At 40.1% G+C, this 17741-nt stretch overlaps 1 protein-coding gene across 4 annotated transcripts in view; it reads right to left on the bottom strand.

Moving 5' to 3' along the window:
- Window positions 1-2979: 2979 nt before the first annotated feature.
- Window positions 2980-17741, bottom strand: part of akap11 (A kinase (PRKA) anchor protein 11) — a 36775-nt gene continuing 22013 nt past the window's right edge. For 3 of the 4 annotated variants that reach the window (XM_022208813.2, XM_051958572.1, XM_022208814.2), the window contains exons 9-12: window positions 15017-15103; window positions 10452-10498; window positions 8710-8900; window positions 2980-6950 (exon numbers count right to left, since the gene is read on the bottom strand). In XM_022208813.2, coding sequence (XP_022064505.2) covers window positions 6765-6950; window positions 8710-8900; window positions 10452-10498; window positions 15017-15103 — 511 coding nt within the window. In that variant the 3' untranslated portion in view covers window positions 2980-6764. The remainder of the gene's footprint in view (window positions 6951-8709; window positions 8901-10451; window positions 10499-15016; window positions 15104-17741) is intronic. The other variant, XM_022208815.2, reaches the window with a different exon arrangement.

The raw sequence follows: 17741 nt of genomic DNA, 5'->3' as shown, positions 1-17741 counted from the left end.
TAATAATATTTTGATGCAATGGGATGATACTGATGACTGGATTAAGGAGTCAGTGTCATTTTGTTGCCTCATTTGTTGAGTTAACAAGAGTAAATCAAAAGATAAGTTATATATTCTCATACTGACTGAATTGAAAGCATGCCAAGAATTTAGCCACAGTTTAAATGAATGTAATACTAGTATACTAATTGATAAATGGCTAAAATAGTGAGCTGAAGGTATCAAAAAAGACATTTAAATGTTTAAATACAGAGCTAAAACTGTTCAAATACACAGCTACATGTTGAGTAATGCACAGATGGTTGAAATTGTTGGCTAAAAGTAATGGCAGACACTTAAAAAAGTATTCTATGAATAAAATAGTGAGCAAAATGTAATAACACACTTTAAACATAGGTAAAAGTAAAAAAAACAAAACAAAAAACAGTTAAACTGCATTGCTAAAAGTGGCCTAATGGATAAGTTGTTGAAACTGCTAGCTAAAGTAATGAACACCTTTGAAATACATAGCTAAAACATGGCTTACTGCTCAATGATTGAAAGAGAAAGCTAAAAGTAATGATAAATAATTAAAATCGATGGCTAAAAGTATGCTATTGGCTAAATAGTTGAAACTGTTGCATAAAAGTAATGATAAACTGTTGGAAAAGACAACTAAAAGTAGCATAATCTGTAAATAGCTAGTTAGCTAAAAGTAGGCTAATGGCTAGAAAGCTGAAATAATTAGCTAAAATCGATGGTAAACTGTCAGGTTAAATAGGTGAAGGCTAACAATTACTGCAGCTGCACTGGGGAAGTTTGAGATGGGATCATTTTGGGAATAACACTGATTCCTGTTGTACCAATCAAATGGCCACGGTCATTTTTCATTGTCTCATCGTGTCTCTTTCTGCATATAATTTTTATTTAGTTCAATGAACAGTGAAAATGCACATGCCCGAAATATCTTTTTGGTTTGTACCCACATCAGTTAGTAATGGGACTTTCCCAATGTATTTTTACTTATTCTTTGCTGGGCCCGGTTTGCGTGCTTCATCCATCAGCGGAGACACGCTAACGCCCGTATATCGCATTGTTGCTCAGGAACTCAAAGCATTTTTCTCAGAGAGGGCACAAGTTTGCAAAGATTTACATCTCCTGACACCCCCCCCCCCCCCCCCCCCACACACACACACACACACACACACACACACACACACGTCTTCTAATTTGAGGCCCGGTGGCAATGACTTCACTGCGTCAGGTCACCCACAAACTGAGCCGACCGTTACCCTCGGTTGGTCTGAGAGCCTCTTGTTTTCTGTCAGCAGGCTTCCCGCCACTCAGTAGATCAAAGATGTGCTTGTCAGACACATTCTTCGCCTCCTGTATCACAATATGCAGCCTGCAATTAGCTCTTCCCACCTTCCCTCCACCTTCTCTCTTTCATCCCATCCCTGCCTCCACATCAGACAGACACCTCCATTCATGCTCTGCACACAAACCTGGATGCTGACAGGTAGCGGCCACTGCAGCGGCATTACCTAATTATACATTTGTGTGTGGTACCAGCTAATCGCACAGCAACAATGGCTGTTTTGTGCCGCTGTATCCAGGCAGAACGGAGCTCTGCAGCACTGTTATTGAGACCATCTTTAATAGAGTTTCCTTTGGCACCTGCAGCAGGCAACAGCGAGGAGGAATGGACCAGACAGAAGGCCTTTTAATAAGTTTGGAGGAATCTCTGAAGTTTACAGCAGGCTGTTATCAGCGGGAAACCTGCACTTAATCAAAATGCTCTGTCATTAAAGTGTTTGAAACGAATCTGTGTGCAGCACAACACGGCTGCAACTAATGATTTATTGCATTACGGATAGAGCTGGAGGTCATTTATTTCTCTTTATGCCCCTTTAGTCAGCAGTTATGGCACAAAAGTGGGGGGGGAAACAAGTACTTACACTTTTATACCAGTAAAAGCACAGAAATCTGATCATCAGAGTGTATTATTATTATTTAATTATTATTGATGCACTAACTTTAAAGTCTTAATGCTGCAGTTGGAGCTCAGTTTGTCTGCTTTTGGTGGTTTTATCAGCAAAAATGCATCATAACTGACTTACTGACAAGCACAACATCCACCTGATGCATAAAGAACCAGTAATGCAAGACACGCCCGTAAGTACACAAAAAATGCAAACTAGACTTTTCAGAGACTAATGTAATGCCTTCAAATCACTTTTGTTGAAAAATATTATATTTACTACATTAAATGTAACAATTTATCAGATTATAATGTGCTATTAACACATGTAAGTCATTAATTACCAAGTTATTCATGACAAAACATCAAATATTCAACTAAATTCAAATAAATCCTTAATCTTTACCTTGAAAGTTTCAGTGGGAGGAGTACACATGCTTCAAATATTATTTTTTCATAATATTTGATCATTACCATTGCTACTGATTTTTACGCTTTAATGTTGCAGTTGGAGCTCAGTTGAGCAACCTTGTCAACAGTTTTTGGTGATTTTATTTATGAAAATGCATCACAATTGACTCTGATAACAGATTTTTAATGTTAAACAAGCTGTTAAATGAATATAGTGGGGAAAAAAAACAAGTGCAATATTTACCTAAATGCAGATATGTATGCAAGAACAGTACTGAGGAATACACTAAAATGTATGTTACTTTTCCAGAGCCCAATGTGATGTCTTCAAATCACTTATTCTGTCAAAAAAATTACTACATTAAAAGCAGCTTATTCTCACATTTCAATGTGTTAATTACTCATTTAAAAGGTTAACTGCTCATGATTTGTTCACTTCTGCATCATAAAATGTCAAATATTCAACAAAACCCATCAGATCCTTGTACAAAAAGACTAAATTCTCTCTAAATCCTCCATCAGCTGTAATAACACACCTCAACAAAGCGAAACAACGTTCGGCGTGTCGCTACAAGGACGTGATCTCTTCATGAAAAGGAGACAAACGATTAGCGCACATGAAAAAGCTTTATTGTCACACCAAGCTTTGACATAAACAAACTGAGTTTCTGACTTCAAGCTTAGAATGTGTAAACTATTCAGCAATGCCACGAGGGAGAACAAGTAGTGAACTCACTGTTATATAACTTATATTATAATTTATTAAATATCTGTATTTGGCAGGATTTTACAAGGAAGCAGGAATAATACAGGAGAGGCGGCATCTCTTTTTTTACCTTATTTTTTTTGTTTTTTTCTTTTTAAATGTTCTGTCTGAGAGGCAGAAAGTAACACTGGGAACGACAGTAGCAAAAAAAACCAAACTGATTTACAGTATCTGCTTCTAAAATGGAGTCTTGGCAGGTTTCACATTCAGCTTTCACAAACACAACGATATAGCGCTATAAAGTCGGTGTGGGATGCGCAGGAATGCAAAGTAGATAAAGAAAATAGAAGAAAAAACGGTGGGGCCGGGCGGGGTGCTGGAAAAAACCTGGGAAAGTCCTATAGGGAACAACTAGACATTCACACCGGGAGAGTTTGTACACTGTGATGCGCTTCTGTCCGTCAATACATTCCTTTAATGTAAACCGAGATATGAGCGCTCTCTCAGGTTAATACTTCGCCTTGACTTCATTGCTTCATAATAACGGGTCGGATTTTTCTTCATAGATATTCATTTTTCGCATGTAAACAAATCATACAGGACAAAGACCTTTAAAGATTATATGACCATTTGGCAGCCTAGAGGTTAAGCGTCAACAAACAAAAGGCATCTGCAGAGGCCTGTAGCGTTACTGCGGCTCAATTAGTGTCAGCCGGCACATGAAGAAGAAGAAGAATAATGCTTCAAAAGTCAGATTGAGCCATGCAGGCGAAAACACCAACCAACAACACTTAGTTTACAATAATAGATGTGAGGTCGTGGTATATTACAGTGTGTTTTCTTTTTTAAAATTGCAGGACCTCGCGGCATCACGTCATCCTTCGGTCCCTCATATTGTAAAGAAAAAAAGGCAATAAATAAACACAAATGTCTCCCAGGAATTTTTGGGGGAAGGACTTTAGGGAGAGTGGAGCGTCCAAGCTGGCCCAGAGACGTGGAAATGCCCAGACTCTCCTCGGCTGAATCCAAAACATAAGAAAAAAAAGTGGCATCTCAGCAAGTGGCTGGTAGTGCTGTGCGTGTACACAAAGGAGGCTGGTGAGTAATGAGGGTGTGTTGGAGACTTCGGGGGGGTTACTGAGCGGAAGCTGTGGTATTCAGACTCCTTGATTCCACAAGGTGACTGTGGAGCGTGGGCGAGTGGATGTGTGAGTCCAGGCCTGAGCTATGCAGATGCTGCTAGTCTGTGGTTTCGGAGGTGCAGACCGGACCGGTGTCTTTAATTACTAAATGATCCGCTATCTGCGTCACTGGATCTTCCACCGAGGCCACCGAGACAGATGACCGGTGCATCATAGCGCTGCTACCGACTGCAGGCCAGCCAGAGGGAGCACAGTCACCCTATGAGCTACGTTTGGCAGCATTGAGCCAATAACACGGTTTCTTTCGACACTTTGAGCAGCATTTCATGTTCAATTAGATACTCTAACTTCAAAAAAATAGACTTTTTTTCCCTCAAAATACCGACCGCCCTAGTAAACATAATCCACTCTAAATATTTTACTAAGTTTGACAACAGAGGAGATTGTTGCTAGGCAAGCAGTGTTACAGTATTAGATAAAACAGGAATACTCTCAAGAGGTAACTTCATCATCATCACCACATGCTTTGTTTTTATCATTCTGCAGCCCATTGGATCCTCAACGCAAAATGACTAAAGATATGGGTTTAAAACTTCAACAAAGTGACCTCTGTATGACATTATTCAAACATTGAATCACCTCCTGATAATGGAATGGTTGATCTAAAGAACAACCAAAACCAAACACTTCAGAAAAAATACATTGAAAATTCAGGCCCTGAAGTAGAAACTCAGTGCAGCCAAAGTAAAAACACTGATCACTAAAACAACGTAGAGTCCACCTGTGATATGCAATCAGCCGAACTGCATAAACATGACTCTAAAATGAAGTGAATTTTCTCAGTTTTGGACCAATGCACGTGGAAAATAACAGCCAGAGGAAGTGAAAAAACCTGATTGTGAAACTTCACAAAGATGGAAAAGTGATCCAGGAAGATCACAAATCACTGGAAACACAGCTGCAGCAGTAATCAAGAGGTACAGAAGGAGCCATAGTAGCACTAATCATGACTCCTGTGGTTGTCCTCCTGAAATTATCCCAAAGGCAGTGAACTACTTTCACAGTCTAGCTTTGAAAAACAGACAGCAGCTTCTTCTGGTATGGCAAGGACCTTATCAGTGGAGTTCAGACAGTGTGAAGGACAGTTCACAATGTGACTCTATGCAGAGTTTCCAAAAAAAACACCCTTGCTTGCTGTCTGGCACTAAACCGCAAGATAGAACTTTTCTAAAGAACACATGAAGAAGTCTAAACAACAATGGGAGCACATTCTTTGGTCAGATAAGACCAAGGTAAACTGGTCGGGCTCAGATGGTGGCCTTCATGTTTGGTGTGAATTTGGCCAAGACGACCAGAGAGAATGCATAGTCCTTACAGTGCAGCACACAGGTGGGAGTGAGATGATATGAGGCTGCAGGAGTGTAAAAGGTGCTGTGGGTATGACATTTATAGATGAAGCATGAACAATATCTCTGGATAACCAAAATACTGACTGACAAGAGATGACTGCAGAAGACTGGCAGTAAAATATTCCACCATGACAACGACCAAAACACAAATCAAATTAGTTTCTAAAAAAGGAAAAAGTAAACACTATGATCTCACTAGAATCCAATACAACACCTTTGTGGTATTTTCAAAAGAAAGGTGGAGCAACTCAAACCCTCCAGCAAAAACTGTTTCAGAAATAGTCTCTAATAAATGGCAGAACATCTCCAGTATCCTCCATGCTGAGGACTTTGGCTGCATTGAGTTTCTACTGTGAGGCCTGTTTCATAGGAGAAAAAGTCGTACTGTTCAGCTTTGAAGTGTTGCAATTACAAGGTAGAGTCATGACACATTTAAGTGATACTGCACAAGGGTGTACTCACTGTATGTCAGCATACTGATCAAATGTCATTGTACCAGCATTTAGTGCTCGAGAGAAAACCCTGACTGAAGCACAGTAACTCTGAGTGGACTGATACAGTAATGGAATACACTGGGGGGGAATTACTGTATCGGTGTATCTTGGACTGGATGTGATAACACAATGGAAGGGTGTGGTGTGATGTGCGTGTTGGTCTCAGAACATGTGGGAACGCCACCACAGAGGTGAGCTGTGGGTGTGATGACATCATCCGCCCAGCAGCTGTGGGGATTCCCTAACAGAAAACACATTCTCTCAACTCGCTGCACTTCTGTCTGGAAACACAAGGGCTGGGTCTCTCTCTCTTCTTTTCTTTCTCTAGCTCAAGCACAGCGGGAGCAAGGTGTGAGGCCTTTTGACTGACAAGTGTAGGCGGGCGCAGGACACAGCTCACTAAATCAACACGTGTGATATATGCAGCCCGATCAGTGAGGAAAAGTGCAACAACAAAACAAAAGGTGGAAAGAAAAATAAGATACAACAGAAGTACTTGTTGGTCACAGCATGCAATGCAGAACACACGCCACCCACATTCATGAGCTGATTTGTGTGGCGCCCTCTAGGGGCCGTGGAGATAGCAAAGCCCTGTGTGGTACTGAAGAGAGGAGAGGCGGGAAACAGAAAAGAGGAGAGGCCCTAGGCGTGCTCCAGGAGCCACTGGAAGAGGGGGATGTGGTGAGGTTCTCTGCCCGCCTGCGGTGTCTCCTCCCTGGGCTGAGGCTGGCTGTGTGTCTGGCTCTCCTCGCAGTAGCGCAGCAGCGTGTGCAGCAGCTCTCCAACCCTCCACCTCCTCTCTCGAAGCCTCTGGACCACCGCTGGGAGCTGAAAGGACGCACAGGGATCACTCACTTCATTCATCTGAACAGGCAGCCTCCTAAAACACAGCTTATCAGCTGTAGTTAAAATTTATTAGTGTGGTTCACTGCCAGGAAAGAGATCTGGGTAAATGTTTAAGGGCTTCTCACCAGTCATGAAAGGTGTACAGCGACAGTAAGTAATATTTCCTGACTGGGAGGCCTAAATAAATCAAATAATTCTACAGAGATAACACAAGCTTATGAGGAGGCCTTAGAAATGGATCACAATTACAGTTACTCATGATTCAAAGCGTAGCAAATTAGGGATACAAACAGTTTTCTTAAACTATCGTCAGCCACTTTAACAAACAATAACTGATTAATCATTGAAATTAATGGAGCACACTGAATGTTTTTCCAAATGCAGATTATGGCTGTAACTCACAATTGTTTCCATTGTTGATAAATGTGCCACAAATCTTCTCCACTCATCATTTGGTCTTTAAACATCAAAAAATTTTGAAAAATGTCAGTTTTGTTGTGAAACCCAAAGTTGGAGATGTCATAAAGAAGGAAAGAAACCAGAAAATATTGATATTTAAGAAGCTTCAATCAGAGAATTTAGTGTTTTTTGTTAAAAAAAAATCTCTCACACTGATAAAACAAAATTTGACTCCATTGACTTCATTTAGTTTCTATTCAACAATTAGAATGACAAAATCCAAAGCGTTAAACGCAGCAAATGAGCTGCAGTCATCTACAGTAAATAACCTGCAATGTTAACATCTTCACAGGGGTTTAATATCACAACAGTCCTCACAGCTGATCTACATGGTGCAGGAACTTATTCACTGTAGTTAATCCCAGCTGCTGGAAACATCTGCTCATCTGCAAGAGACGTCTACAAATTCTGTCACAGAAACTTCATCAGTTCAGGAATCTGTCAGTATTTACTGCCACCTCTAAAATAGATTTATACTCGGAGCAAAGCGTCGCAGACACACTTTAATTTGAATGTTGTTGCAAGTATGCAATTTGAGTCTCGCTGCTCCTAAAGTAGTGTCTCTGCTAACAGACACTTGGCTCCTGACCTGCGATAGCATTTGAAAGTCCTAGCTTAGCATTAGCATGAGCCTCAGGTTTCTAGCTAAACCGGCCAGCCTAAAGACGGCTTTCACATCTGGGTGACACCTAATGTTTGCTGCAAATTCAGCTTTGTTGCATTAGGAATTTGAAGAACAGATAAAGTAAACACCAGGCTACTGAATTAAGTAAACTAAAGACAGAATGGTTTAAGTAGGAGTAATAGATACATAGTAACAATAGTGCTCTAACTGTACTGGATAAATCTTGAAAACAGAATGAGTATGGCTGCTAACTAGACCAAAACAAATCAAACATTGAGTGTTAAACTGTATGAAAACACACAGTAACAATGTCAGCTTTCTATAATGAATGGTTCTGGCTAATATCCACCTAGAACTGACCACATTAGAACAAGTCAGATGGTGTTGATGATGATCTGACGGAGCTGTGTGACTGTAAAACATTATACAACTTGTTTAACTTAATCACTGCAGCGGCTGGTGGTTTTTTTCATCCGTTTGTCTCCACAACAAAGCTAACTCGGGTGGAAACCAGGACACCACTTTACAGGATTGCTAACGTTTAAAACCAACATCAACAATCTCGGAAAGAATGCCTTCTTTCACTGAGGCAGCATGACGCACTTAAGGAAACTGTTGAATGGTAAATACCGCAGTGGGAACCTGTTTGAGAATCACCTGCTGCAGCTCTCGGTCCAGGCTCAGCTGGATGTGGGGGATGTCCGCTATGGAGGCTGCCGCCCACTGCAGCAGGCTCCTGAGCTGGGGGTCCTGCTGGGGGCCACGTCTGGGATCCCTGATGTCCGAGTTCATCACGACCAGCGCCGACCTGGGAGACTGAGTCTGAGTCCGGTCCACACAGAGCGTCCCTACAGGAGAGAAGAATTGATCGATTCAGGATTAAACAGGTCACATGTTGACTGTTTTACTAATTTACTTTCTGAAACACATATGTCAGACAGGTCAGTGACTTTAATTAACCTCAGAACCAGTGCAAATAAAAAAAATCTGCTGTGTACAAGTGATGTAAGCACAGAAAACAGCATTGAGAGTACCTGCATACTTGCAACTGCCCAAAACATGTCCATCAAGTGGACTTTTGATTGCCTCAAAGGACACATATCAAGCAGAAAATAACATTTGTATGATAGCTGCCTTACTAATCTTCAAATAGTACTGAACTCATTTTACTGCTTTCGGGAAATTAAAAGAAAAGATTTTAAATTATGATGATGCAGTAACTAGGTAACTATATGCTAAGCTAATAATGATGTGGTATTTCAGCTTACTGTAGAGCAAGCTAACAAATGACCTGACTTTATGCTTCATTAATAATGCTAGCTTGCTCAAGCACTAGCTAACAAACTAGCTAACATTATGTTCAGCTAATAATGTTAGACTGTATTAGTGTACTGTAGCACTAGCTAACAAAATAGCTGGTTATATGTTTAGGTAATAATGTGCTTTCTTAGTTTGTGGTAACACTAACTAAGAAAGTAGCTGACCTTACGTTTAACTAATATTGCTGTGCTATATTTGCCTGCTGTTGCACTAGCTAACAAACAAGCTGGCTTTATGTTGACTTATTGATGTTATGCTACATTTGCTTGCTGTAGCACTTATTAACAAATTGATTTTGTGGTCAGCTAAAAATGCTAGGCTGCTATAGCACTAGCTAGCAAGCTTACACTGTTTACTACTGTGGGCTAATCTGGTTAATCTGACATTTTCACTGCATGAATTTAATATGGATGCTCAATTAAAATTAAAACCTTTGACCAGGGTGCATCAACTGTAAGTTAATTAGCAACATTCAGATATTTTTAAATGTTGCAGTTAAAGTAAATGCGCAGGTAACAATTAGCAATGCTCAAAGTGACTTGTGAGGTAAGATTATCCTCAGAATCTGGATGTCACATTTAGTTTCGTAACAACAAAGCTGTAGCCTGTGTACATTTTATGTGGATGTAGAAAAAAATATGCATTTTAAAAGAAAATACACATTGTTCTCGAGGGGGGGCGTCTTTCCCCTGATGTTCCCTCAGCCCTGCTCAGCTCAGGACTCGGTTCCCACGGTTCCTCAGCTGAACAGACCCAACAAGAACCCCACCACCACCACCGTCGCCACCCTCCTCACTGGGGGCTGCTGCAGTCTGACTGTGGAGGGAGTGGATGAATGAGTGTGGCTGAATACGGGGGCGGTAAAATCCCCTCAGACAGCCAGTCGGGAGTCTCAAGCGGTGGAAAGAGCAGGACCTCAAATCAGCAAAGGGGCCCATTATCCCCCCCCCCCCCCCCCCCCCCCCCCCCATTTCCTGCAGCAGCTGTCCAAAAGCGTGCTGTTTGATTTGCACTTTTTTCCGCCACAATCTGCATTTTTAGTGAGTTGAAAAGCTCGAAAGAAGAAGATGTTTCCTTACCGCTGGATTCCTCTTTGACCTCAGTCTCCTTGTCCTCTGTGTTGTCACTGTTGGATGAGAAATGCCACACAGGTTAGCGAAGAGAGGAATATATATACACAAATGACAATGCTTAAGCTAGTAGCATTTGGAATAAGCACAGCAGGATATGAAGCACTGCAATCACAGCAATCCTGCTCAAAAAACATCTTAGACTCACTGAGGGAAATACACCACATACTTCTAGTCAGTGTTTTTTTTAGTATTCCAGTAAATTTACTTTTCTGCCTCAGTGTCTTTTGTCAGTTAAGACATAATGACGAATAGAGCACATCTTGATCAGTGTGAAAGTTGATTTTTCCCCTTCTGAAAATCTACTCGATATCCATTCTGTCAATTGTGCAAATATTTGCCGTGTGACGTGCCAACAGGTAAACAGTCATTTCTCCACTTTATAAGATTGTTAATCACAGTCTTGTTGACACAGCCCTCGGCTACAGACACTCCGACTCTGCTCGATATCATATAAAGGATATCATTTTCTCTTCAGAGGGAAAAACGTCTAACAAGGCCTTTCACATTCACTGCTCGGGATCATCAAGCAGCGAGGACATTGTTAAAGCAGCGCTGAGAAGAAACAGGGTGTATCAACTATAAAGTCATGCATTAAAGCACAATAGCAGAGTCATTTTTGCTTTATGAATCCCGTAAGGCCTGTAACAGAGGTCTCTGAGGAGCAAATTATATCTTTTTAAATTCAAACTTAATTAAAACAAGCTCATAGTGACATACTGGAGCCTTGATGAGCACGACCCACATTACATGAGCAAGTCTTTGTTATGTTTTTTGTGTCATTTTAACAAGTTTTTAATTCTTTAGAAGTAACTAAACCACAAACCTGAATCTTTGGGAAACCTGCCACCTAATGGCCATCTGCTATCAGCGCCAAATAAATGAAGAAATGAGAAATATGTATAGAATCCAAGGCAGACTATGTTCACTTCATCAGAATAGCCCTATTTCAGCTAATAAATGTATAGTCATTAGCTGGAAAAAAACACAAGACCACCTAGTGTATCTCTGAGGCTAAACCTTATGAATCTTGAGTAATTTATCCCCCCCCCCCCCCCCCCCCCCCCCATTCGATTTTTCTTCACTGTGGGCACATTTTTAACTGTAATATAAAGTTCTGCACCTCTATGGAAACACAACTGTTTCTAGAAGTATATAGAAATGAAAAATATCTCCTGTGCAGCATGACATGCCTAGAATGCATAGACAGAAAGTTAAATTTCGTTGATTATTCATTTTACAACAATTGAAAAACTCTGGAATTTACATGCCTAAAATCTTTCCAAATAAGCATAAGTGACGTTTCTAGACCCCAGAACGCTCTAGATATTTACCAATCTTATATTTCTACAACCTCTATAAAGTTTGCACTTTTGACACTACTCCGCACATTAACTCTGTAGAGATGTTTCACCATGCTGCATGTATCTTCCAACAACTTCCTCCTCTGTATACCATTTTCAAACCATGCTGCATTTATTGTACTTATCAGTTACGTTTCATTTTGCTCTACATCTCATCTCCTATCTGCTCTGTGGGAACAACACCTGCAGTTCTAAACAATACATATACAAAAAAAGAACACACGTGCTTAAACAGTGATTAAAAACAGCCTCGATGAATGGCTGCAGTTCAGCTGAAAAGTCTCAGAATTTTTGCCTCCTGCTGTTTGCAACTGAGGGAATGGTAGGTTTTTGGTCGTGCCTAAAAACACATTTTTTTTTTTTTAGTTTTAATTCTTTACAGGGTATGGTGCAAATGGTTAATCTGTGGGGAAAATTTGAAAGAGATGCATCAAACAGAATACGTAGATTTGGGTTTATTTACTCCTTAATGTACAGTTACAGTCTGCCGTTGACAGTAAATGTTGAAACAAAAGCACATAATAGTAGTTTAGCACGTTTTGGCCTTTCTCCAGGCTGCAGCAGTTCTTCTCGTTCTAGTTGATGTTAGGTGAGTACCAACATGCACAAACATGCTTGAAATATTCAATACAGTGAATATTTTGTCATCTCATTTTTTGTGTGTGTCAGTACTGATCATGCAGGTGTAAAGAGCAGATGGGCTTGGAATGCACCGTGTTGATGAAAGACAAACCTAGAAATCTTAGAAGTTGTCAAAATGACAACAAAAGGCTAGGGAGCTTTTTGCATTTTAAAGGGGACTGCGGAGCTTAACTGCTGACTGTGCTGCTATGAGCTGAAACAAGTGTTAATGCTGCTGTACATCTCTGTGAGCTTGTTTTTTAAACAAATGAGGGCTTTAAGCTCTTCAACAGAATAAACATACAGAGTTTAAGAACCTCCAGAATATAACAAAACTAGAAATTATCCTATTAGGCAACCAAATTACATGTACAGAACCTCAGCAACACTTTGCATGCGGATGTCTACAAGCATATGCCATGTCAAGTCTATTTATATTTAGAGGTTAACAGTGGCCATGCATGGGTCTGGTGGTTCCTAGTATGAGACAAACTATAAATCAAAATGCCATTGTACAATGTTGGAAATCATTTTCATATGATGAGGAAATACTCTGGCTCCAGAGAGTTTTCTACTGGTGGATCTGTCACACGCTTCCTTCTTTACTCCCTGTCGGTTTCTTAGCTCACTCTTTGTGTCATTCTAGGTCAAGCCACAGGTGTTAGCTTTGGCTACACTGAGCATGTCATGCATGGGGACCATTTGAAAATATGATGTGTTGTGGAATGGGCTTACATATTGGCTAACAGCAGTGCACAAACAGGCAAAACATGACGGTGACCTTTGAGATAGTTGTGTCTTCAGTTTTTGTTCCAGTCTTTGGTGGTCTTGTGCCTTTGTTCCTTGTGGTGAATCATTTCTGACCCTTTTTCGTTTAAGTGAACTGGTTTGTTAAGGATCCTGACCAGGATTAGTTCCTGTGCATTCTTCACAAAACTAAGCCTGATGCTTTGTCTAAGTCCGCTGTCATGCAGGTGTTGTAAATGTGAATAGGCGTCTTAATAAACACATTTAATAACTGATTGATTTCACATACGTTTTGGTATTAGTCCTGTATTCATATTGCGGTTTTATGCCATGGACATACAGTATGGGTCACAAAGACGGTTGTTCCATGTGGCACTAGAATATAGGGATGCTATCTTAGTTGACCCAGGCTTAGTTTAGTACACAGGTTCTGGCCAGAAATCATTAAATGTAACAAAAGACTTTGTCATGGTGTCCCTTTTCTAGTTAAACCCCAACAATGTTTCCTGATTGACAACATGGAACTGCCTGCATCCTTTGGTCGCTACAGTAAACAGTTGCAACCAGGTACTACTAGTAATTAACAATACCTTAAGTGTGTATTATCTATGAAAATGTTGGTGTGACTCACTGGATGTAGGATCGGTCACTCATTTCAGTCGTGTTTCTCCTCTCCTTCTGATATCTGTGTGATACCATTTTTACCACTAACACTAACCTCTAACAACAACTTCTGAGCAGCAACCTATCATACTGAAACTATCACTATCAGTAAGGCTGCTCTGCTGGCTCATCACCTTGAAGTCATTAAGTAACACAGAAGCCTTTGTCGTGGCGCCCCTTTGATAGCTAAACCCTCTTGCCAACATGTAACTGTCCGTCTCTGGTTACTATAGTGTCAAACACCAAGAGGAACAAAAGGAACCAGGTACTTCAGCTAATCTATATTACTTGAAGTGTGTAGTATCCAGGAAAATGGTACAGGCAGACACCAAATATAGAGTAACCTGGATTGCATCATGGTGAGTAATTTTTTGTATACAGGTGGTTTCATTTAAATAATATAAAAAACGTCTGGTCCATTTCTGTGTAAGAGCAACGCACACCACATGCAAGAAATATCAAAAGAAAACTAGTCTATTTTGGCAGTGTTGATCTTTGCAATTTATACACATTAGTTTGGACAGCGTTGCTGTTACCAAGTGGCTGATGTCATCAGTGCATTTTTAAAGGAAGAAGTCATGTGTCCGTGGTTAGAAAAGACTCTATCAACATATAACATAATGTCCACTGTACTTCATTCATTCATATTTGTTTTTTGATTTTTGATTTTTCCTAAAGGGCATATTGTTAATACTAATAATACTACTACTACTAATATTACTACTTCTACTACTGTAAATAATAATAACAGTAATAACAATGTAAATCTAGTTAAAAAAATATAATGCAAATGTAATAAACATAATAATCAGATATTAGATATTATCCAGTTTTTATATTTATTGGTTACTCCTTATCCCAAGTAAGTAGAAAAAAAAAACAAAGCTTGGATCTTAGGAGGTTAAAGATTAGTTGACTGTTGACTGATAACACTATCAACTATCACCATTTTGTTTTCGAATGGGCAGCCTGAAAGCAATGTAACATTTGATGCTTGTTCAACAGTTTAAATCATTTCTTCAGCAATCTGAAGTGTAGTGTTGCAGCAGCCGGTCAGTCCGCAAGTTACGTGCTCAGTGTAGTTTTGAAGTCAACCATGTTAACTAGTTTCTAACCCACCTGTCAGAGGGGGAGAATGACATGCGCTCCTCACCCGCCTCCCCCTCCAGGCCCAGACTGCTCCAGCTGCTGCTGTTCCCATTGCTGCTGGAGAGAGAAGGCAGTCAACATACCAACACGTGACAGCTGTCAAAACACAGCAACAAGATCAGGATATAATAAGCAGTTTCACTGGCTATAATGACCATATCCATCACGTACTGTGAATAAACAATACTGAAGCTGATCACCATTTCTGGCATTTGGAATAATCCTTTAAATGTCAGGTGAGGTTCTAAAACAGAGGAGGATTCTCCGAATGATGCACATTTTTCCAACGAATAGTCTGTAATGTTGATCGAGATCATTTGTTGCTAAAGGCCTGAGATGTGAGATCATAACATTCTTGTCCTAGCATAATCTCATTAATCCTGTGGCTTCCATCAGGACAACCAGCTGGCAACAGGCGCACAACAACACGCAGAACACTTTTGCTGTAATTAGTCAATCATTAGCCTGCTGGCTGGAACCTGCATACTGTGGCGTACAACAATGTCAGAGAAGCATTTCTGATATCTACAAATACCTCCATTAATCTGCATTACCTCAGTCACAGCATTCTGCGGTCTGAGTGAGTGCTGAGAGCTGCTTCATTTAGTCAATCACCACTCTCCATGTCTTACTAAACCCACAAAGGTGATTTTTTTTCCTTTCCCTTTTTCATCTGCAGGGCGGAAATGATTGCAGTGGGCTTTTGAAGAAAGTGTAATGAATTACACATGGTGGACTTTGTTCCTTTAGAAACAGCGCCTGAAGTGAGGAGAGTACTCAAAGACACACCTTTAGAAAATATTATGATACATTAACTTGGCCCCGATGGCCAAAATAACTAGCTGCTAACACACAGTGTGTTCTTTTGGTCTCTCGGGAAGGAATCTCAACTGTTGTCAGTTTTGCTTCCATAGAGATAGAAACCTTCTCCAGAAATGTCAACAGCCTCATTCCCAGAGGCATTGTGAGACCCTGTCAAAGGTGATACCCGTCCAAGAGGCCAGTTCTGTCACAACTACTACTAAAACCTTGGCAGCGGACACGGGAACATAAAATATTTAACAACGTATCTTTCAGAGCTCATGTATAATGCAACATTCGCACAAATCAGAGAAAATTGCATTTTGGCAGGGAAGTCCAAATGAGGTTCCCAAAACACACAGTGTGCCCTGTGCTGAACTTCTGCAACCACAGGAGACTCCTTCTAAAACAGGTCCAACACTAGCAATAGAAGACAGTTTGTGAATTGTTCTGGATTTGAAGAGATGAACAGCGCAAATCAAAACAGCATGGCCAAAGTGATAACTTCATTCTGCAAGTCTTGTGTTCATAACTACACAAATAAAGTCTATTTCCTCTGACTGAAGGATGAAAAACAGACAATTCAACAGTTCAGATCCTTGGATATCACTTTGTAAATTAACCCTCTGTACCCCAGACAGTTTCTGGGCGTCTTTTGGTTCCTCACTGGGAAAATGGCTCATTTGCAATATGAAGTCCTGCACCTCTATAGAAACAGCACAGCCATGGCTAGAAGTAGAAATAACTCTGTAATGTATTCTGTGTAGTATGACACAGTTATAGTGTCAAATATCATGGAAAAACTGAATGAAAGTTGAATTTTTTTTGTCCAATGTCCAATAAATTTCCACATGTCCACAGGTGTCACCAATACTGCAGAAGTAGTTCCTCTAAATATTGTAGGCGACCTCTACAAAACTTTTTCATACTACTCTGCACATCAACTCTAGGAAGATGTTTCACCATGCTGAACGTATCTTCCAACAACTTGCTTGTTATTTTCAGTCATGGCTTCACAGTTGTGCTGAGGTTATTATTTTGTTTTGTTCCTTTTTGGCACAGTTCAAAATGAGACACGTTGAAGAAAATGACTGTTGAAATATCACAAGTTTACTCCTGCATTTGGTTAATTTTAGTAACCAGCACATCACACATGATTATTAGTTTCTCTTTCTACAGTTCTGGCTTTGATAAATGGCAATTTGTATAAGAAAACATGCCTTTCAAACCGATTGGGGTTCAGAGTGTTAACAGACTGTCCACTTTTATATAGAAGATCAATTACAGATAGATATCCCGCTGAAAAAAGCAGTCCTGCGCCTTGTGAGACAGCAACAGTAGCTGTCATCATATCCACAAAAAATATTGCAGCATATTTTCTGGGAAACCCTAAGAAAACAAAACACTATACCCAGCTCACAGCAGCAATTTCTAAACTCTTAGTCCTGGTAGAAAACTCAAAAACTGCTCCTGAAATATCTGCAAATATGTTTTCTTGTCTGCACTCCTGTGTCAGATTACATTGTAGACGGCAGGGAAACAGCGGGGAAACTAGAAGTGAAATTAATCAAAAAGACAGCTGAACACTGAAACAAATTCTAAATCTAACTTTATGTCAGTTAAAAAAAGATTCCTTTAGACCAGAACATCACTAACTGATCTCATAAATAACTTGCTGCTGTGCATGTAACAAGTTAATTCAATTCATTATCATATTACCACTATTGTCTAGAAGTATTCTAATGGATGTTTAACAACATTAGCTAGATTAATATCAATATATCTATTTAAGAGATCAGCTAAGGAGGCTAAGTGGGATTAAGTGTCTTTGCAAATGTACATTCATTAATTTTTGACTACAGTAAAATGCTGACATTCAGGGAGTGTGGTGTGT

The sequence above is a fragment of the Acanthochromis polyacanthus genome, chromosome 14, assembly GCF_021347895.1.
Source record: "Acanthochromis polyacanthus isolate Apoly-LR-REF ecotype Palm Island chromosome 14, KAUST_Apoly_ChrSc, whole genome shotgun sequence".
Classification (NCBI taxonomy): Eukaryota; Metazoa; Chordata; class Actinopteri; family Pomacentridae; genus Acanthochromis; species Acanthochromis polyacanthus.
Note: the sequence above shows the minus strand (reverse complement) of the source record. Positions and strands in the feature narration are given on the sequence as shown.